The sequence below is a fragment of the Kogia breviceps genome, chromosome 10, assembly GCF_026419965.1.
Source record: "Kogia breviceps isolate mKogBre1 chromosome 10, mKogBre1 haplotype 1, whole genome shotgun sequence".
Lineage (NCBI taxonomy): Eukaryota > Metazoa > Chordata > Mammalia > Artiodactyla > Physeteridae > Kogia > Kogia breviceps.
In genome coordinates, this window is record NC_081319.1 from 91357759 (window position 1) to 91381617 (window position 23859).

General features: G+C 36.9%; 1 protein-coding gene across 25 annotated transcripts in view; it reads right to left on the reverse strand.

The window, feature by feature from the left end:
• CDKAL1 (CDK5 regulatory subunit associated protein 1 like 1) overlaps positions 1-23859 on the reverse strand; it is a 657591-nt gene that overhangs the window by 381047 nt on the left and 252685 nt on the right. For all 25 annotated transcript variants that reach the window (XM_059077869.2, XM_067006689.1, XM_059077873.2 and 22 more), the window contains one exon: positions 2577-2680. In XM_059077869.2, the coding sequence (XP_058933852.1) occupies positions 2577-2680 (104 nt within the window). The remainder of the gene's footprint in view (positions 1-2576; positions 2681-23859) is intronic.

The following is a 23859-nucleotide window of genomic DNA, read 5'->3' on the forward strand; positions in this document are numbered from 1 at the left end:
ATTACTTCATGTAAGTTATCTCAAATTCAAACAACAAGCAACACTTAATGTCACAGTAATGAGAAAACCATGGCTTGTATATAGGTCAAGTACCTTGGTCAGATCATGTGGCTGGTAAGCAGCAGAGCACTGTTTTGAATTCAAACTCTCCTATGGCAAAGAGCTTCTTAGGACTTAAAATTGCCTAAACACACTGGCTTACCTAGAAAGTTATGCCCTCGATATTTTAGTAACAGTTCCACATAGCAATAAAATGAGCCTGCCAGTCTGAAAACTAGCCTTCCATTTCAACCCTAATACATAGATAACAAGACAATAGAAAAATTTTACACCTACTACTGGGCATACACCCAGAGAAAACCATAATTCAAAAAGACACATGCACCCCAATGTTCATTACAACACTATTTACAATAGCCAGGTCATGGAAGCAACCTAAATGCCCATCAACAGATGAATGGATAAAGAAGATGTGGTAGTACATATATACAATGGAATACTACTCAGCCATAAAAAGGAACGAAACTGGGTCATTCATAGAGACGTGGATGGACCTAGAGATTGTCATACAGAGTGAAATAAGTCAGAAAGAGAAAAACAAATATCATATATTAACGTATATATGTGGAATCTAGAAAAATGGTACAGATGAACCGGTTTGCAGGGCAGAAATAGAGACACAGATGTAGAGAACAAACATACGGACACCAAGGGGAGAAAGTGGCGGAGGGGGGTGGTGGTGGGATGAATTGGGAGATTGGGATTGACATATACACACTAATATGTATGAAGTAGATAACTAATAAGAACCTGCTGTATAAAAAATAAATAAAATAAAATTCAAAAAAAAAGAAAAAGAAAAACTTTACATTGCAAACATTCCTTGGTTGGGAATAACCAAGCACATACGTATCTACTGATGATGATGAAAGTAATATTAAATAAACCTCTTCTCATACTTTCTCTATAAATAGCCACTAAGTCACTGCTAACCTCTGATATATTCTTTGAATCACTCACCTTAACCAGCAAAGTCACTTGTATTTGTAATTTGAGTACCTTCCAATTTGCAGAGTTAGGTGGATAGATCATATAGTTTTAATATCTCCATTATCCAACAGATATATGGAAAAACAAACACTAAGTAAGAATGCCAGCAAAGGGATCATTTTCAAATAAAGTAGGTTTCTGTGCAAATTCATGCCCTTTCTGAAAAATCCTTAAAGTAACCATGTTGCAGAAAAGACAACCACCCAGACTTTTCCTTAGACAATTACCTGGCTCTGAAAGTGAACAACTGCAAGAGTCAGTGAGTTTCCATTTATTTCTTTCAATACAAGCTGAACGTGAACAGAGGAGGGGACTGTGCTAAGAATATAAAGGTAGGAAAAAAAATTGTTGAGACGTGTTAGATTAATCAAGGGTATTTTTCTCTCTGCTATAAAGAGCATTTCAGCGCTTCCCTGGTGGCGCAGTGGTTGAGAGTCCGCCTGCCGACGCAGGGGACACGGGCTCGTGCCCCGGTCCGGGAAGATCCCACGTGCCGCGGAGCGGCTGGGCCTGTGAGCCATGGTCACTGAGCCTGCGCGTCCGGAGCCTGTGCTCCGCAACGGGAGAGGCCACAGCAGTGAGAGGCCCGCGTGCCGCAAAAAAAAAAAAAAAGAGCATTTCAAATTCATGTCGATAAAAGCTTTAGACTGAATTAGTTTGTTTGGAACTCATACATTCTGAGATTCAGGATGTGAAGTACTGAAAGTAGCACTCCAAGTTACTTGCTAAAAGGAACAGTACATTGCCAATAACTATTAACCCACAAGATTATGAGACAATAGATTATCTCATGTTGGTTATAAAAACACATCAATGATATATACACATATTATAAGCCAAGACAAAAGGGGCAATTTATGGTTATGTGTCCACACAACTGTGACTCAACACAACTGAGACTCGTGTTACAGATAAGTCTTACTATATGCTGAGAGACACCTAGGCAATCACATTTTCCAGCAAGTGATGATTCAAAAGTAGCTGGCCACCCACACAAACACTGTGCTCATTAGGACTCTCTACCAGTACCAATAGTTACTGCCCCACAGCAGTCCTGCGGATGAGGAGGGTTATCTCTACTGGCTCATAGTAAAACCTACCTTCTCTTTCCAAAACTCCTGGCAACCCTTATTAGCTCTATTTTCTGAAGGTACCAAAAATTACCAAAGAAAGAGGGAGAAATCTTGAGTATTTCACTCAGTCCACAAAAGTCTTATTAACACACAACAGAAGGTCATGGCTTTCATTTTTATTTTTTTGTCTCTTCCATGGAATATAAAGACAGGTGATAAATTTCAAAATATGTCACTTACCTTAGAGTCATAAGAAAACAGAAGAATGGTGAAAGGGGAGTTATGTGAATATTATAACCTGAATTTGGTAACATCTTCTATTAGATAAGCTGAAACATTTGTAAACTCTTCAGAAAGCTAAAGAAGCATGTTATCTAAAGTGAAGTGTTACTTAGAAGACTATTATAATTTATTAAAAAGACTATAATCACACAGAATTCTAGAAACTCTTACCTTGAAAGGACTGTTTGGCTCTATCTACTAACTCATCAACTGGATAACTGGCCAAATTTCCTCTGGCGTGTTTGGTTTTGCAGTAGGTACAAGCATTGAGACACCTGTTCAAATGACAGCAATAAACAAAGTTAAATTTTTAAAGACAGTGCACACTTAACACAGGGAAAAATTATCCAAAACATACACCAAAGTGCTGTTTTAGTATCATTTGCCAGGTTATGTAAGAGATATAAAAAATGAGTATCTACCATGCTTCATATTTATTTTATTTCTACCAGGCACAGAAATCTGCAATTTGCAATTCTGTTAAGTTTCAACTATTCAAGAAAGATTGTACAAATCCCATATTATCTTCAAATGCACATATTAATGTGGAAACAAAAAGGATAAATGCTTACAATGGTTAATCAAAATCAAAAGAAATTAAAGATTCACATTTTTTAAAACCAATGACATTTATTTGGCTATCATAAAAGTAAAATTTTAGTATCACTTATATATACCACATTATTCATAAATGAAAAAGCTTTTCATTTAACTTTTAACTAATGATTTAAGAATAAACAGGCAGGGACTTCCTTGGTGGCACAGTGGTTAAGAATCCGCCTGCCAATGCAGGGAACATGGGTTTGAGCCCTGGTCTGGGAAGATCCCACATGCTGCAGAGCAACTAAGCCCGTGCACCAGAACTACTGAGTCTGCGTTCTAGAGCCCATGAGCCACAATTACTGAGCCCGTGTGCCACAACTACTGAAGCCCACATGCCCAGAGCCCATGCTCTGCAACAAGAGAAGCCACCTCAACGAGAAGCCTGCGCACCACAACAAAGAGTAGCTCCTGTTTGCCGCAACTAGAGAAAGCCCACGTGCAGCAATGAAGACCCAATGCAGCCAGAAATAAATAAATAAATAAATTTTTTTAAAAACTAAAATGTTTGTTCTACTCTCATAATTTTAAAATATAATTTAAATAAATTTTCTTATTATAAAATTAAAGAAAAACAATTACACATAATAAAATATTCCTATGCCAGGAAAATAAGGCTCAACAACATTGAACAAAACAAAGAATAACAGTTCTTCAATGATTCAATTGCTATAATAAATAGCAAGATTTTAAAAGACCATCTATACAAATGCTTTAAAATTTCAAACAGAGGAAAATTGAACTTTTAATAATTATAACTGGTCAATGTGTAATTTTGTTAATATATGACTTTAAAATACATATAAATCATTGAACTCAGGAGGCAACAATGTAATGCTTAATTTCTAATTATTTTTGCACGGAGCTCTTAAGTAAAACAACACATACATTTTGAGTTTTAACTGACCACGTGTTCTTAAACAGCTAACATTCCTTTCTTCCTAAGCCATTTACACACACACACACACACACACACACACACACACACACACACACACACACACAAATCGTGGCCTCTCTCGTATGAATAGACGTTCTAGCCTCCCGATTGTTATATGTCTTCTCTTTTCAATTTTCATCTGATCCATAACAAGGGCAAAAAGAAAACTGGTTTTTTTTGGCTTCTACTTGGGAGAGTAACTCACTTTTGTTTAGCCCTGATTGAGCACCAGGCATTTTGCTAGATGTTTTACATACATTATCTCATTTAACTCTTCTAGAGTTGATGTTACTATCTCCATCTTACAGATGAAGAATCTGCTACCAAAAAGTCAGATAATACAGCTCATTCCACAGAAAAACAAAGGAGCATAAGATACTGTATACTATGAACAACTACACCCAACTAACTGAACAACCTAGAGTAAATAAACTAGAAACGTACAACTCACTAAGACTAAATCATGATCCCATTTACAACAGCAAAAACAATAAAATACCAAGGAATTAATTTAACCAAGAAGGTGAAAGATCTGTACAATGAGAAGTTTAAGACATTGATGAAAAAAAAAAAATAAATCACCAAAGCTGGAGGCATCACAGTTCCTGATTTCAAACTATATTACAGAGCTATAGTAATCAAAACAGTAGGTGCTGGTGTAAGAACAGGCAAATAGACCAACATAAAAGAATTGAGAGCCCAGGAATAAACTCATGCATATACAGTCAACTAACATTTGACAAAGGAGCCAAGAATACTCAATGGAGAAAAGATAGTCTATTCAACAAATAGTGCTGGGAAAATTGGATATTCATATGCAAAAGAATGAAACTATCACTAACTTATACAATTGACAAGAATTAATTCAAAATGGATTAAAGACAAATGTAAGTCCAGAAACCATAAAAATCCTAGAAGAAAACACAGGGAAACAGCTCCTTGACATTGTTCTTGGCAATGATTTTTTTGGATATGACACCTAAATCACAAGTAACAGAAGCAAAAACAAGCGAGTTGGACTGTATCAAACTACAAAGCTTCTGCACAGCAAAGGAAACAATCAACAAAATGAAAAGGCAACCAACAGAATGGGAGAAAATATTTGCAAACCATATATCTGATTCATAATAAATTCATAATAATATATGATTATTACTCTACAATAAGGGATTCATAATACCTGGTAAGGGGTTAATATCCAAAATATATTTTTAAAAACTCATACACCTCAATAATAAATAATAATAATCCAATTTCTCCAAAGAAAATATTCAAATGGCCAACAGGTACAAGAAAAGATACTCAACATCACTAATCATCAAGGAAATGCAAATCAATACCACAGTATTACCTCACACTTGATAGAAAGACTATTATCAAAAAGATAAGAGTTAACAACAGCTGGCAAGGATGTAGACAAATAGGAACCCTTGTGCACTATTGGTGGGAATGTAAATTGGTACTGCCACCATGAAAAACAGTATAGAGGTTCCTCAAAAAATTAAAAATAGAACTATTATATGATCCAGCAATTCCATTTCTGGGTTTTTCTCCAAAGGAGATGAAATCACTATCTCAAAGAGGTATCTGCAACCTCATTTTCATTGCAGCATTATCTACAATAGCCAAACATGGAAACAATCCAACTGTTCTTCAACAAATGAATGGATGAAGAAAATGTGATATGGTTAAACAATGGGATGCTATTCAGCTATTAAAGAGAAGGAAAACCCGCCATTTGCAACAACATGGCTGGATCTTGAGGGCATTATGCTAAGTGCAATAAGTGAGTTAGAAAAAGAAAAATACTATATGATCTCACTTATATGTGGAATCTAAAATAAACAAACAAAACAGAAAAAAAACCAACTCCATAGAAACTAAGAAAATATTGTTGATCACCAGAGGGTGGGATTTGTGGGAGGTGGGGGAAAAGGGTGAAGGTGGTCTAAAATTATAAGCTTCTAGTTATAAAATAAATAAATTCTGGGGGTGTAATGTACAGCACGTTGACTGTAGTTATCAATTCTGCATTGGATATCTCAACAGCGTTAAGAAAACAGAACTTAAAAGTTCTCATTATAAGAAAAAATCTGTAATTATGTAAAACGAGGGATGTTAACTAAAACTGTTGTAAACGTTTCACAATATATACATATATCAAATAATTGTGTTGTGCATCTTAAACTTACACAATGTTATATGGCAATTATATCAGTAAAACCGTAGGGGAAAAATCAGATAAGTAGCTTGTTTGAGACATGTAACAGCTAAAATTCAAATATAAGCCTGCCAAGTTTCAAATTCCCTCCTGTTTCCATACCAAGCTGCCTCCCCAGAATAAATATGTATCAAATATCCTAGCTATAGACAAATGCAGATAAGAAATAATAGTAAGATAGGCAATCATCTGACATGATATAAAGTAATACAACACATATATTCAAAGATATGGCTAATACTCATCATCCTGTGTATGGAACTGTTTGTTTACAACCTGTTTCTCTCCTTTATTCTTTGGAAATCTAAGGCTAGGCTTCTTGTCCATCCACTGGCCCAAACTAGTTATTTCACCATTGTTGTTTACAAGTTCTGTTTTTCATCCAACTGCTGCTCTGTGGCAGAATATGTCACCTTGTTTGCCTTGCCATGGTTTTTAAATTCTACTGCTCAGGTCCTCCAAGCTGATTCCTCTCTCTGTCCTGCTCCTCGGTGGCTTCATGATGGGCTCGATGCAAAAGATCCCTTATTCATTCACCTGGGATCCCCCCTCATGACTGGCATTCACTCAAGTTGAATCAGCACCGTTCTGAGGAATCTGCTCTCTCTACCCTCGATACTACTTATTCCCAATGGAGAGCTCCATAAATTAAGTGGGCAATCTCGATAAAAGCTAATACTATTCCTAACTTGGGCTATTTCTTAAAAATAACTTTCTTAAGGGACACTAGCCTAGAGAAGGGGAAGGAAAACAGAAGGGAAACATGTATTTTAAATATTTATAACATAAATCAATGCATATAAAACACTTAGAATACTGCTGGCACCTAGTAAGTGATCAGTAATTTTAATGCAACTGTTCTAAACAATTCTGTAAGGAATTAATTATGCACTATCATGTTCCAGGGGTACCTAACTTTATGGAACAGATGTGTTGCTGATAGGTTGACTTAAATCAACTATGGAAACCAAATAATGTTTTCCTACTGGCTCACTTAATAAAGGTGGAAATGTATTACCCCCCCCATGGAAAATCACTCATGAAAATGTACTAAAACATTTAAATAAAACAAGGTGATATTTGGAAACATTTATAATAATCAAAATAATCCAGTAAGTATAAATAGTACATTCAGAATTCAAAATATTCTTCACTAAATTGCTCCCTTGGGGTTAGAGTTGTTGATGTGATATACTTTTGAAGTTCTAAACTCTTTATTGTATAAGATGGGTTCATCCTTATCTGCAATTACCAAAGTAATACTTCATATTATTTCAATAAATTGAAAATTTCTATAGAGAGTATTTCTATAAGCATGTTATAACAGCACTAATCAAGCATTAAATCTGCTATGTCTTACATTTAAAAAGGAGAGATATTTATTATAATACACAGAAAAAATACCCAATACAAAATCAGAAAAGAAAGAACGAGCTTTCTGATGCTATTTGGTTTAAAAACAATCTTCTCAAACACCAGGCATTATGATGACCAATCATTTCGACATGACAAGCCTCCAACAAAATAAAAGGATTCATCACAGAAACCTTTAGTAGTTTCAGTTATCTGTAAACAATTAAATAATTGTCTAAGAGTAAGAACACTGAGCCAGTTTCTTTAACCGTCACAAAACAAAAGATCTTTGAGGGTTGACTGTTGAAAGCCAAAACCAAAAAGAGATGGCTGTTGAACTGCAAGGAAGAGGCAAAATCCTGAACAGACATAGCCTGTTGTGACAGAAGGATAAAGGTAGCACACCCTACCTACTCATCTTTGTACAGGTTGTTATATGGCCACAGGCCAAGAAATAACTAAAAACCTCAAAAGCAGAGACAGATTGGGCATTTAATTTAGCAGTATAACTCAAGTCTTAAAAAGCATCTGTGGTAGAATATTTTTAAATTACAGAAACTAAATATGTGAAATAACAATAAATTTTCACAATTAAAATTAAAGATTAAAATATTTCAAAGGGTTCAAATGCACAACATGCCAATTTGATACCAAAACCGCATAAAGCAAAGAACAATTAAAAGTTTTAATACATTAGGCTTTTTCTTCTAAAGAGCATCTTTAGATATCAGAAATTTGGGAATAATTTAAAAAGTAGAGTTGTACTTTTAAAATTTCACCCACACTAATATCACTTTTTTTAAGGCAAAAATAAGCTTATGTGACTCAGGATTCTGCTTCTCTCTGCTTAGGGTCAAAGATAATTTTAAATATGCAGAAACTATTGTTTTAACAATAACATTAACCCTCAAACTAACATTCTGTGCCACTCACATAATTTAATCATTATTTATTTTTAAACAGTTGACAGAGCATTATCTTTCTCAAAGCTTCAAACTTTACAAAATAAGCCCTTCATAGAGCAAAACCTTGGAAAAATCATATTGTTGCCTTCCATATGGAAGCCTCATGAAGCAAAGAAAAAACAAAAACTCAAGAAATAAAAGGTTCACACACTGTAGGCTGTGCCAGACTTGATTGTTAAATATAGCCTATTGTGAGCCCTCATGGTTTTTAAAGTATTTCCAGGAAAATTACAAACTTTTTGATCTTTTAAATGAATACAAGAGATACTCTTAGCAAAATCTGATTGGATCTTCAAGTGATAATTCCTATTTGCCAAGATCAAAATCCTGAACAAGCAAAGGAAAAATAACACACCTGAAAAACTAGCAGAATATATTCTAAATTCTTTAAGCTTCCTGTGGCCAGGACTCCTCCAATATAACAAATCTCTCCACCCAAGTTACTGCCTCGGTCTCCAATCTCAATCTCCTACTCCAAAATTTCATTCTAATAATTACCACCTCTGTCTTTAACTGTAATTGTGCCCTTTGTGGAGTTCCTCTTCATCTGAGGGGGGGGGAGCAGGGAGAGGGGGGTCAGAGGTAGGTCTGGGAACCCAGCTGCTAACCCTTCTATTTGTACAAAATTCAAAAACAATTGCAGCTGTATTTTTTCCTTATCCTACCCCCATTAGCTGCTGTGCTACATCCTTTGTTTCAAAAAGTTGTGCCAACATATTTAAACTCTGTACCCTTATTTCTCATTCCTTTTACCTGAAAGAGATATCCTTATCATCATCACCCATCAATCTCTATAAAAATCATCAGAAGCTTTAAAATCATTTGGGGTATGGGAGGTGCTAATAAGAGTAAAAGATGGTTGCTGAATGCTTGCCAGACAGCCAGCCATACATTTATATTGTTTCGTTTATCCTCACAATAATCTTGATATAAGTATCATTATCCTTAATTTTCATACAGGAAAGTGAAGCCAAAAAGGATTTTAAAACTTGCCCAAAGTTGCATAGATGGCCAAGTGAAAGATGCAATCAATCTTATCTGAAATTCTTTTATCACTGATTGTACTCTACTTCTCTTAAGATACAATAACTTACTCTAGGTAAGAATATGTGATTGTTGGGAAGGATTATGGGAAGATGGCACAGGGGGAAGCTCCAGGAATCTGTCTCCCCACCTAGACAACAATTGCACTGGCAGAATCTGTCTAGTGTAACTATTTTGGAACTCTAGAGGCTAGCAACTTCCAAGGGAAGATTTGAATGGTAAATTGCCCAACAACAATGAAATAAACACAGGACATCTTCCAGGACAGACCATATGTCAGACCACAAATTAAGACTCCAAATACTTTATTTTTTTTTTAAGATTTTTTTTTTTTGATGTGGACCATTTTTTTGAAGTCTTTATTCAGTATGTTACAATATTGCTTCTGTATTATGGTTTTTTGGCCACAAGGCATGTGGGATCTTAGCTCCCTGACCAGGGATTGGACCCGCACCCCCTGTGTTGGAAGGCAAAGTCTTAACCACTGGACTACAAGGGAAGTCCCCCAAATATTTTAAAAGATAGATATCATACAAAGTTTCTTCTCTGACCACAGAGAATGAAGTCAGAAATAAGTAACAAAAAGAAGAGGGAAAATTCACAAAATTGTGGAAATTAAGCAACACACTTTTAAATCACCTATGAATCAGAAAAGAAATCACAAAAGAAATTAGAAAATACTTAGAGATAAACAAAACCAAACACCACACACCAAAACTTATGGGAGGCAGATAAAGGAGTTCTATGGGGAAATTTCATAGCTAGCTATAAACACTTAAATTAAAAAAGAAAGATCTCATATCAATACCCAACTTTACAATGTAAGTATACAGAAAAAGAAGAATAAACTAAAATCAAAGCTAGCAGAAGAAAGGAAATGAAGATTTCAGAGAAGATAAACGAAATAGAGAATAGAAAAACAAAAGAGAAAATCAACAAAACTGAAAGTTGATTCTTCAAATAGATCAATAAAATTGACAATCCTTTAGCTAGATGGACTAAAACAAAAAGAGGAGACTCTAGTATAATCAGAAATGAAAGTGGGACATTACTACTCATTCTATAGAAATAAAAAGGATTATAAGGGAGTGACATCAACAATTGTACACCGGGCTTCCCTGGTGGCGCAGTGGTTGAGAGTCCGCCTGCCGATGCAGGGGACACGGGTTCGTGCCCCGGTCCGGGAGGATCCCACATGCCGCGGAGCGGCTGGGCCCGTGAGCCATGGCCGCTGAGCCTGCGCGTCCGGAGCCTGTGCTCCACAACAGGAGAGGCCAAAACAGTGAGAGGCCCGCGTACCGCCAAAAAAAAAAAAAAAAAGTGAACAATTGTACACCAACAAACTGTATTACCTAGTTGATAAGAACAAATTCCTGGAAACAAAAAAACTACCCAGACTAGACCATGAAGAAATAGAAAATCTGAATATATCTGTAACTAGTACAGAGCTTGAATCAGTAATCAAAAATCTCCCAACAAATAAAAGCTCTGAACCTGATTACTTCACTGGTGAATTCTGTCAAACATTTAGAGAAGAACTAATACCAATCCCTCTCAAACTTTTCCAAAAACTGAACAGAAGGGAACATTTTCGAACTCATTCTCTGAGGGCAAAATTACCTTGATACTCAAGCCATACAAAGACACTGAAAGAAAACAAAACCACAGACCAATATCCCTTATGAATATCAATGGAAAAAGCCTCAACAAAAAAGATGCTAGCAAACAGAATTCAGCAGCACATTAAAAGAATTACACACCATGACCAAGTGGGATTTATTCCTGGAATGCAAGGATGGTTCAACAGTGTGAATCGATCAATGTAAATGCCATATCAACAGAATGAAGAAAAAAAGAAAACATGATCATCTGAATTGATGTAGAAAAAAAGCATTTGACAAAATTCAACATCTTTTCATTATAAAAACAATCAACAAACTAGAAATAGGAACTCCCTCAACATAATAAAAGCTATATGTGAAAAACCCACAAAGAACCTCATTTGCAGTGATAAACAACTGAAAGCTTTTCCTCTAAGATGAGGAACAAGGCAAGGATGCCTACTTTCACCACTTCAACATAATACTGGAAGTTCTAGCTTGATCAATTAGGCAAGTAAAAGAAAGAAGGGGCATCCAAGTAGAATCTGTTTGCAGATGGTGCTATTTATAATAGCATCAAAAAGAATAAAATACGTATGAATTAACTTAACCAAAGCATTGTAAGACTTATGCAATGAAAACTACAAAACACTGCTAAAGAAATTGAAGACATAAATAAAGGGGAATACACCCCATATTCATAGATTAAAAGACTTAATATCATTAAAATGTCAATATTACCCATAGTGATCTAAAGATTCAGTGCAATCCCTTTCAAAATTCCAATGACATTTTTTGCAGCAATAGAAAAACCTATCCCAGAATTCATATGAAATCTCAAGGTACCCCAAACAGCCAAAACAATCTTGAAAAAACAAAAAAAAACTGGAGGACTCACAGTTCCTGATTTCGAAAACTTTCTATAAAGCTACACTAAAACAGTGCGGCATTGACATAAACACAGACATATAAACCAGTGGAATAAAACTGAGAGCCCCAAAATAAACCCTCTTGTATATGGTCAGATGATTTTTGACAAGAGTGTAAAGACCATTCAATGAGATGAGGACACTCTTTTCAACAAATGATGCTGGGAAAACTAGATATCCATATGCAAAAGAATAAAGTTGGACCTTTACCTAACACCGTATACAAAAATTAACTCAAAATGGATCAAGGACCTACATGTAAGACCTAAAATAATAAACCTCTTAGAAAAAGACAAAGGACAAAAGCTTCACAACACTGGACTTGGCAATGATTTCTTGGACAAGACATCAAAGGCACAGACAACTTAAGAAAACAGACAAAGGACTTCAGGAAAAGTTTTTAATTTTTTTCATCATTATCAACAGAGTAAAAAGGCAACCCACAGAATTGGAGATAATATTTGCCAACTATACACCTGATAAAAGGATAATACCTAGAATATATAGAGAACGCCAAAAACTCAACAACAACATCAAAAAACCAAACAACCCAATTCAAAAATGGGCAAAGGACTTGAGTAGACATTTCTCCAACGAAGATATATGAATGCCCAACAAGCACATGAAAAGATACTCAACATCACTAAATCAGTAGGGAAATAAGAGTCAAAACTCCAATGAGATACCACCTTACACCAATTAGGATTGCTATTATCAAAAAAACAAAGGAACAAGTGTTGGAGAAAAAGTGGAGAAACGAGAATCCTTGTGCACTGCTGGTGGGAATGTAAAATGGTACAGCCACTGTGGAAAACAGTATGGTGTTTCCTCAGAAAATTAAAAGTAGAATTACCATATATGATCCAGCAGTTCCACATCTAGATATATACACAAAAGAACTGAAAGCAGGGTCTTGAAGAAATATTTGTACAATCATATTCATGGCAACAGCAGTGTTATTTACAATCAATAAAATATGGAATCAACCCAAGTGTCCATCGATGGATGAATGGATAAGCAAAATCAATGGAATATTATTCAGCCTTTAAAAGGAAGAACATTCTGCAATACACTACAAAATGAATGAACTTTGAGGACTTTATGCTAAGTGAAATAAGTCACAAAATGACTTGATTCCACTTATACGAAACTACTTGGAGTAGTCAAATTCACAAAGACAGAAAGTAAAATGGTGGTTGCCAGGGCATGGGGAGAGGGGGAAAATGGGGAGTTATTGTTAAATGGGTATAGAATTTCAGTTTTACAAGACAAAAAGACTTATGGGGATAGATGTTGGTGATGGCTGCACAGCAATGTGAATGTATTTAGTAACACTGAACTGTATACGTAAAAATGGTTAAGATGGCAAAATGGTTACAATGGCAACTTTTATGTTACTTGTGTTTTACCAAATTTTTTTAAAAAGAATACATGATTATTTGTGGGCTTAATGCACAGTAGATTACAGTTTACTTAAAAAAATAGGCACATATCTTACTCGTTTTACTATCTGATGTAGTATCTAACACAGTAACTTGAATACTATTAGAATATCAACAAATACTCAGTTATGGGTGATTTCATAATGAACCAGACCAGATGTCAAGCCAATACTTTGTTACAGAGTGAGGAGCAGTGCTTAGAAGAAAATGGGCTGGCAATTATTAATTCTATCTGCTTAGAAACAAATCCAGAAAGATACAATGAAGCAGGGAAATGGAAGCCAGGAATGGAGAGGGATGGGGAGATACCATGGATCTTGGTAGGCAAAAGGATCTGCACTCTTGTCTTCAAGGTCAGGCAGTTGGGAACAGGAAACTAAAGCTCAGAGACTAAAACTATAAGGCCAGGGACCCTACACAGGATATAAACACAGTACAATGTGTACACCAAACCAAATAGACCATTCAACAAGAGAAAGCAAAGGGCCAAAGTATCCGTCAAAGAACCAATGATTTGGGCTTCCCTGGTGGCGCAGTGGTTGAGAATCCGCCTGCCGATGCAGGAGACACGGGTTCGTGCCCTGGTCCGGGAAGATCCCACATGCCGCGGAGCAACTAAGCCCGTGAGCCATGGCCGCTAGGCCTGCGTGTCCGGAGCCTGTGCTCCGCAACGGGAGAGGCCACAACAGTGAGAGGCCCGCATACCGCAAAAAAAAAAAAAAAAAAAAGAACCAATGATTTCATTTACCCATTTTCAATATAACTGTCCATACATTTTCCATCAATAGTTCCCAGACCTTAAGATGTCACAGAGCAATACATTTAAAATGCACACACTTAAAACTGGCAACCAAATAGGGTGCAAACTTTCTATTTTGCCAAGTAAAGACATTTTTTTTAAAAGTTAAACTACCCTATTGTGTTTATATATTTTTATATTTTAAAATGTTTTAAATTTTAATATTTTTATTATAATAAAAGATATATTTATATTTTAAAATATATAAAATATTAAAATCTGATATAAAATATCTGATTTCTCTTTAAGTCTTCAGTGTTACTAAATGTAGTATTCAACAACGAATGCACCTCAACGTTAGCAGCTATTACTAATAGGAGTAATTTATCACTCCATTCCTTGAATGTTTACATAATAATATTATAACCTATAAGTCACATAAAATAAAAGCTTGATATTCTCGCGGGAAAAGTAACTTTAAATGGATATCTGACACACACAGTTTCAAGTAGTTCTGAATTGAGCTGAACAGGTTATACTTGTATGTAGGTGATTCACTGTGTGCTTGACCATTTTATATTTCTGGAAGTGGATTTCCAACAGTGCAGGAGGGTTCTCTTTTCTCCACACCCTCTCCAGCATTTATTGCTTGTAGACTTTTTGATGGTGGCCATTCTGCCTGGTGTGAGCTGATAACCTCTTTGTAGCTTTGATTTCCATTCCTATAATTAGTGATGTTGAGCATCTTTTCATGTGCTTTTTGGCCATCTTTATATCTTCACTGGTCTATGATAATCTTTAGAATTGAAGAGGTACAGGCAAAAATGGCAGAAAAATGGCTTTAACTGAATATTAGCCTAAATTAAGTAACATGCCAACTGATACAAACATAGAATATAATTAATAAGCAACAATAATAATCACAGTTGGATTTTCAATGTGTTCTATTTATAGCTAGTGGTTTACTCCCTGGGGGACAAAGTCGCACCCCCATAACAGCAACAACTGTTTTCTGAATGTGTTTACCAAAATAGCATGGTGAAAGATGAGGAAATTCTGACAACCACAGAGCACATTCTTTCCAAAAATTTTCTTTTATTCCGCCTACATTGTTATTTTTAGTTTTATAAAACAATGACAGCAGTACAAACAATTAAGACTAAGCTATTATCTCTATACCCTTCAAAGACAGCAGTGGAGATAGCTGTAGCTACCAAATAATATTTGCTAGTGAAGCAAAACTACCTGATTGGCCATTAGAACTGGAGAACCCATACAAAGTGACTCTGTGCTGCTGATATGAATTAACTTATGAATATCCAAGCTGAAAAAGAAATAGGGACTCTGATGGCAACTATTTATCTGTTACATGGTAGGAGACTTTATTTATATAGTGGGTGGGTAAATCATATATACATTTACATATATATTATGTTTATATATTATGTGTATATTTAGGTTTATAAATATATACATATAATTCTTCCTTTTAAAATATAATTCTGCCATGTAGGACATATTCCTAACACACTATAAGGTCAAAGAAGCAATAACAAATACTCTTTTTAAAGTAACATAATCAAGTAGATATGTATTTATATGTAAAGCACAAACACACAAGTACACAGACAGACAGACAGACAGACAGACACACACACAGTTTCGTCACTTCCACTCATAAATATTCACTGCATCTCTGAGTTTGTGTCTTGGGTTTGACTTTTTTTTTTTTTTCTTTTTACGTACAGATACCTGGCCCCCTTTCCAAACTTACTGAATCAGAATCTGCAAGAATGGAAACAAGGCATATGCATTTGTAAAACGTAGTACTATTTTTATATGCCTGAGTTGAAGCCAAATTTACTTGGTGATAATATTAGAAATAATAATTTACTTCAATGTTAGAAATAACAATTTACTTCCTGTGCCTTAATACTTAACACTTATCTCCTATTAAACTAAGGAAAACTAAATCTTCACTTTTGAGCACTCTTAAGGATAACATATGGGAAGTGATCTCTAGCAAAGATTTATCTAACAGTTAATCTCCTCAAAGTTTGACTAACCACACACTAATTACACCAACCAAAAAAAAAAAAAAAAAAACCCCAGAAAATTGAATAATGAACCTCAAACTATATTGAAATGTAAAGGAGTATCAGCAGAGAGGTATTGTTTTTGCTTCCTTAGTGGCTCTGGAGGCTGACGTCTGCCGGCGTGAAATCTCACAGGAAACAGTGGCAGAAACTAATTCTATAACATATAACAGGTACCATATTTTGGTGCCTAGGATAAAAGGTATTGTTCGAACACGGGTCAAAACATCCTGGGAACAGAAAAAAAAAGTCTTATATTTCAACTGTATTGAAATTAGAAAGCTAAACTCAGATAATTTTCTAACCTGTGGAGGAAAATAAATTGTCTGGGTCAAATAATGGTGTAATTACATAATGAAGAGAGAGGAGGTGTTTTACATTGAAATGGAAAAGTAAAGCCTAAGCATGTATGCAATTACCCAACTTTGTTTTTTTTCTTTGTTTTTTTTAGCCACACCACGTGGCTTGTGGGATTCTATTTCCCTGACCAGGGATCTAACCCGGGGCCCCTGGCAGTGAAAGCAGGGAGTCCCAACTGCTTGACTGCCAGGGAATTCCCAATTACCCACCATTTTCACTTCAACAAAATCCTCTAAATGTGAGAGCTACAACAATTCCAGTTAGCATTATAATAATCGAGTAAGTAAAATCTGGTGCCTATCTCTCCCCTTTGGCAATTATATCTAAAGCAGGGCCAAGGCAAAATACCATATATCAGAGATAAAATGAGGGGACCAGGGACTTCTCTGGCGGTCCAGTGGTTAGGACTCAGTGCTTCCACTGCAGGGGGCACGGGTTCGATCCCTGGTTGGGGAACTAAGATCCTAAATGCCACGCCAGGCAGCATCCCCCCCCAAAAAAATGAGGGGACCAGCAGGTCCCTAATGTAAAGTCACTAGCTATCAAGCCAACCACCAAGAGGAAAGCTTTTCCCACTCAAGCCTCAGCGCACAATGGTTTGTTTAGAGTACAGCATTCTCCTTCATACATATTACACCTATTTCCTTGAATGATTGTAAGAACCCCTACTGATTCAATAAAAGCTCTTATTCTTTCTTTTTTGGGACAAGGAGTGATCAAAGCTATCCCAATTAAACATAGCATTTAATCCTTTTTAAAGAATCATGCTGTTTTCAGAAACATCAGGATGAAAGAAGGAAAAACTTATCTCAAATGGAAGAAATATTTCAATTTAAAAACTCGAATGGGAACACTAAAGGAGAATGTTTTACAGACAAGCCATATACCAGTTAAGGAGAACTTCCTTCCCAAGAGATGGGGATATGCATGGGGTATACGATCCTAAAGAAGCCACCCTATGAGGGAGGCAGAAGTGAATCAGAAGCCTCTGGCTTCCCGGTAGGGCTAGTCATACAGGCAGACACAAAGGTATGGAATGTTACCTTCGTTTAAAAGAATCAACCGATGCAATACAGTAAGATAGTTTATCCAAATGCTGGAGATCAGACCAGGTACCTGAGCGCCCACAACTCCCAAAGAGTACAAAACAAATGATAGGAAATGCTGTTTACTAGTATTTCACAGAGTAGATTTCTTACCTACCCTTAAATGTTTATTTGGTTGGCTTCCAACAGATCCTACTGAAAAATTCTTTCTTATATTTCCAAATATCTCCTGTCCTATTTAACTTTTTTTCTAGAGAAATAGGGAAAACTGGTTCATTTTAAAATTTATCAAGATAAAATCATTCTAATTTGGCTTAATGATTCCATTTCCACAGGCTCTAGAGGTTGCTGATGAGAGTACAAATTAGTATAACTTTTCTGAAGACAAATCTGCTAATATGTGTGAAAAAGCCTCACAATGTTCCCCAATAACTCGATTTCCAACCTAATAAACATTTTATTTTAAATTGCTCAATTTGTATACAGTGTGCAAAGAAATAAGCTTTCAAGTACAGATTTTTTTTTAACATCTTTATTGGAGTATAATTGCTTTACAATGTTGTGTTAGTTTCTGCTGTATATTAAAGTGAATCAGCTATATGTATACATAATCCCCACATCCCCTCCCTCTTGCATCTCCCTCCCACCCCTCTAGGTGGTCACAAAGCACCGAGGTGACCTCCCTGTGCTATGCGGCTGCTTCCCACTAGCTGTCTATTTTACATTTGGTAGTGTATATATGTCCATGCCACTCTCTCACTTCGTCCCAGCTTACCCTTCCCCCTCCCCGTGTCCTCAAGTCCATTCTCTACATCTGCATCTTTACTCCTGTCCCTCCCCTAGGTTCATCAGAACCATCTTTTTTTTTAGATTCCATATATATGTGTTAGCATCAAGTACAGATTCTTAAAAACACAACACTACTGCTGACATAATAATAATAGTAAGCTAACAGTTGCACAGTGCTTACTGTCTGCAAGGCACTAAGCACTCTGGATGTATTAAATCACTTTTAATCCTTAGAGCAACGTTGTGAGGTTCATGTTTTTAATCAACCTTCTTTTACACATGAAGAAACTGAGGCAGAATGAAGCTAAGCAACTTATCAAAGATTACTAATTAGGTGTGAGGCTAGGATTTGAAACCAAGAAGCCCTAGATCATCCAACTTCAATATATAAAGTCAAAATATGCTAGACTAATATACATGATTTTACTGATGTTCTGATATCCATTACCACATATCATATCCTAAGGCAACTAAATTCCACCATGATAAAATAAAAATATTAAACGTAACTAAAACATATATAATACATGGTTAATTCTCAAAGAAACTACTGAGTAAGCCCCTTCGCGGGAGGAGACTGTGGGTGGCAGAGGGGGGGACCTTCGGAACCACGGAGGAGAGCGCAGCCACGGGGGTGTGGAGGGCAAAGTGTTGAGATTCCCGCAAGGAGGGCCGGTTCCGACCAGCACTCACCAGCCTGAGAGGCTTGACTGCTCACCCGCCGGGGCGGGCGGGGGCTGGGAGCTGAGGCTCGGGCTTCAGTCAGATTGCAGGGAGAGGACTGGGGTTGGCAGCATGATCACAGCCTGAAGGGATTAGTGCGCCACAGCTAGGCGGGAGGGAGTCCGGGAAAAGGTCTGGAGCTGCCGAAGAGGCAAGAGACTTTTTCTTACCTCTGTGTTTCCTGGGGCACGAGGAGAGGGGATTAAGTGCCCCGCTTAAAGGAGCTCCAGAGACGGGCGCGAGCCACAGCTATCAGCGCAGACCCCAGAGACGGGCATGAGACGCTAAGGCTGTTGCTGCTGGCACGAAGAAGCCTGTAAGCAAGGCCAGGTCACTCTCCACACCTCCCCTCCCGGGATCCTGTGCAGCTCGCCACTGCCAGGGTCCTGTGATCCAGGGACAACTTCCCCGGGAGAACGCACGGTGCGCCTCAGGCTGGTGCAACGTCACGCCAGCCTCCGCCATCACAGGCTCGCCCCAGATCAAGCCACGGTAAATTTAAGAAAATTGAAATCGTATCAAGTTATCTTTTCCAACCACAACGCTATAAGACTAGATATCAATTACAGGAAAAAATGTGTAAGAAATACAAACACATGGATGCTAAACAACACACTACTTAATAACCAAGAGATCACTGAAGAAATTGAAGAGGAAATCAAAAAATACCTAGAAACAAATGACAGTGAAAACACAATGACCCAAAACCTATGGGATGCAGCAAAAGCAGTTCTAAGAGGGAAGTTTATAGCTATTCAAGCCTACCTTAAGAAACAAGAAACATCTCAAATACAAAACCTAACCTCACACCTAAAGCAATCAGAGAAAGAAGAACCAAAAAACCCCCCATGTCAGCAGAAGGAAAGAAATCATACAGATGAGATCAGAAATAAATGATAAAGAAATGAAGGAAACAATAGCAAAGATCAATAAAACGAAAAGGTGGTTCTTTGAGAAGATAAACAAAATTGATAAACCATTAGCCAGACTTATCAAGAAAACAAGGGAGAAGACTCAAATCAATAGAATTAGAAATGAAAAAGGAGAAGTAGCAACTGACACTGCAGAAACACAAAAGATCATGAGAGATTACTACAAGCAACTATATGCCGATAAAATGGACAACCTGGAAGAAATGGACAAATTCTTAGAAAAGCACAACCTTCCAAAACTGAACCAGGAAGAAATAGAAAATATGAACCGACCAATCACAAGCACTGAAATTGAGACCGTGATTAAAAATCTTCCAACAAACAAAAGTCTAGGACCAGATGGCTTCACAGGTGAATTCCATCAAACATTTAGAGAAGAGCTAACATCTATCCTTCTCAAACTCTTCCAAAATATAGCAGAAGGAGGAACACTCCCAAATTCACTCTACAAGGCCACCATCACCCTGATACCAAAACCAGAGAAAGATGTCACAAAGAAAGCAAACTACAGGCCAATCACACTGATAAACATGGATGCAAAAATCCTCACAAAATACTAGCAAACAGAATCCAACAGCACATTAAAAGGATCATAGACCATGATCAAGTGGGGTTTGTCCGAGGAATGCAAGGATTCTTCAATATAGGCAAATCAATCAATGTGATACACCATATAAAGAAACTGAAGGAAAAAACCGTAAGATCATCTCAATAGATGCAGAGAAAGCTTTTGACAAAATTCAACACCCATTTATGATTAAAACCCTCCAGAAAGTAGGCAGAGAGGGAACTTTCCTCAACGTAATAAAGGCCATATATGAAAAACCCACAGCCAACATCATCCTCAATGGTGAAAAACTGAAACCATTTTCACTAAGATCAGGAACAAGTCAAGGTTGCCCTCTCTCACCACTATTATTCAACATAGTTTTGGAAGTTTTAGCCACAGCAATCAGAGAAGAAAAAGAAATAAAAAAAATCCAAATCGGAAAGGAAGAAGTAAAGCTGCCACTGTTTGCAGATGACATGATACTATACATAGAGAATCCTAAAGATGCTACCAGAAAACTACTAGAGCTAATCAATGAATTCGGTAAAGTAGCAGTATACAAAATTAATGCACAGGGCTTCCCTGGTGGCGCAGTGGTTGAGAGTCCGTCTGCCAATGCAGAGGACACGGGTTCGTGCCCCGGTCCGGGAAGATCCCACATGCCGCGGAGCAGCTAGGCCCGTGGGCCATGGCTGCTGGGCCTGCGCATCTGGAGCCTGTGCTCTGCGGCAGGAGAGGCTACAACTGTGAGAGGCACACGTACCGCAAAAAAAAAAAAAAAAAAAAAAAGAAAATGAATGCACAGAAATCTCTTGCATTCCTATACACTAATGATGAAAATCTAAAAGTGAAATTAAGAAAACACTCCCATTTACCATTGCAACAAAAATAATTAAATATCTAGGATTAAACCTACCTAAGGAGACAAAAGACCTGTATGCAGAAAATTATAAGACACTGATGAAAGAAATTAAAGATGATACAAACAGATGGAGAGATATACCATGTTCTTGGATTGGAAGAATCAACATTATGAAAATGACTCTACTACCCAAAGCAATCTACAGATTCAATGCAATCCCTATCAAACTACTGCTGGCATTTTTTACAGAGCTAGAACATAAAATTTCACAATGTGTATGGAAACACAAAATACCCCGAATAGCCAAAGCAACCTTGAGAAAGAAAAACGGAGCTGGAGGAATCAGGCTCCCACACTTCACACTATACTACAAAGCTATAGTAATCAAGACAGTATGGTACTTGCACAAAAACAGAAATATAGATCAATGGAACAGGATAGGAAGCCCAAAGATAAACCCAAGCACATATGGTCACCTTATCCTTGATAAAGGAGGCAAGAATATACAGTGGAGAAGAGACAGCCTCTTCAATAAGTGGTGCTGGGAAAACTGGACAGCTACCTGTAAAAGTATGAAACTAGAACACTCCCTAACACCACACACAAAAATAAACTCAAAATGGATTAAAGACCTACATGTAAGTGAGGCCAGACACTATCAAACTCTTAGAGGACAACATAGGCAGAACACTCTATGATATAAATCACAGCAAGATCCTTTTCGACCCACCTCCTAGAGAAATGGAAATAAAAACAAAAATAAACAAATGGGACCTAATGAAACTTAAAAGCTTTTGCACAGCAAAGGAAACCATAAGCAAGACAAAAAGTCAACCCTCAGAATGGGAGAAAATATTTGCAAATGAAGCAACTGACAAAGGATTAATCTCCAAAGAATACAAGCAACTCATGCAGCTAAATATCAAAAAAAACAAACAACTCACTCCAAAAATGGGCAGAAGATCTAAACAGACATTTCTCCAAAGAAGATATACAGATTGCCAACAAACACATGAAAGAATGCTCAACATCATTAATCATTAGAGAAATGCAAATCAAAACTACAATGAGATATCATCTCACACAGGTCAGAATGGCCATCATCAAAAAATCTACAAACAATAAATGCTGGAGAGGGTGTGGAGAAAAGGGAACCCTCCTGTACTGGTGGTGGGAATGTAAATTGATACAGCCACTATGAAGAACAGTATGGAGGTTCCTTAAAAAACTAAAAATAGAACTACCGTACGACCCATCAATCCCATTACTGGGCATACACCCTGAGAAAAACATAATTCAAAAAGAGTCATGTACCAAAACGTTCATTGCAGCTCTATTTACAATAGCCGGGACATGGAAGCAACCTAAGTGTCCATCGACAGATGAATGGATAAAGAAATTGTGGCACATATACAATGGAATATTACTCAGCCATAAAAAGGAACAAAACTGAGTTATTTATAGTGAGGTGGATGGACCTAGAGACTGTCATAGATAGTGAAATAAGTCAGAAAGAGAAAAGCAAATACCATATGCTAACACATATATATGGAATCTTAAAAAAGAAAAAAAGAAAAAAAATGGTCTGAAGAACCTAGGGGCAAGATGGGAATAAAGGTGAAGACCTACTAGAGAATGGACTTGAGGATATGAGGGGGGCGAGGGGTAAGCTGGGACAAAGTGAGAGAGTGGCATGGACATATATACACTACCAAATGTAAATAGATAGCTAGTGGGAAGCAGTCGCCTAGCACAGGGAGATCAGCTCGGTGCTTTGTGACCACCTAGAGGGGTGGGACGGGGAGGGTGGGAGGGAGGGAGATGCAAGAGGGAAGAGATATGGGGACATATGTATAACTGATTCACTCTGTTATAAAACAGAAACTACACACCACTGTAAAGCAATTATACTCCAACAAAGATGTTAAAAAATAATAATAATAAAATTTTAAAAAATACATCATCAAAATATGTTCCTTTTATGCTAATTAGACTAAAGAAGACAAGAAACTATTTACATTTTTGGATCTTTTACCTGCCGAGAAAATAAACATTTTTTTTGGTCCTTATTTCAAGAAAAGTAGCTCATTAGCTACAAAAATATTAACCTACAACAGCTATACACCCTTCAAAGTCACAACTCATCAGATGCATCCCCCAATGGACCACGTACTACATACAGGAACAAGAGCATCTACTTCTTTTCTACTGTAAAGCCATTTAACTTGCCACAGAATAGCTGCCGTTTAAGCTGAGTTTCTA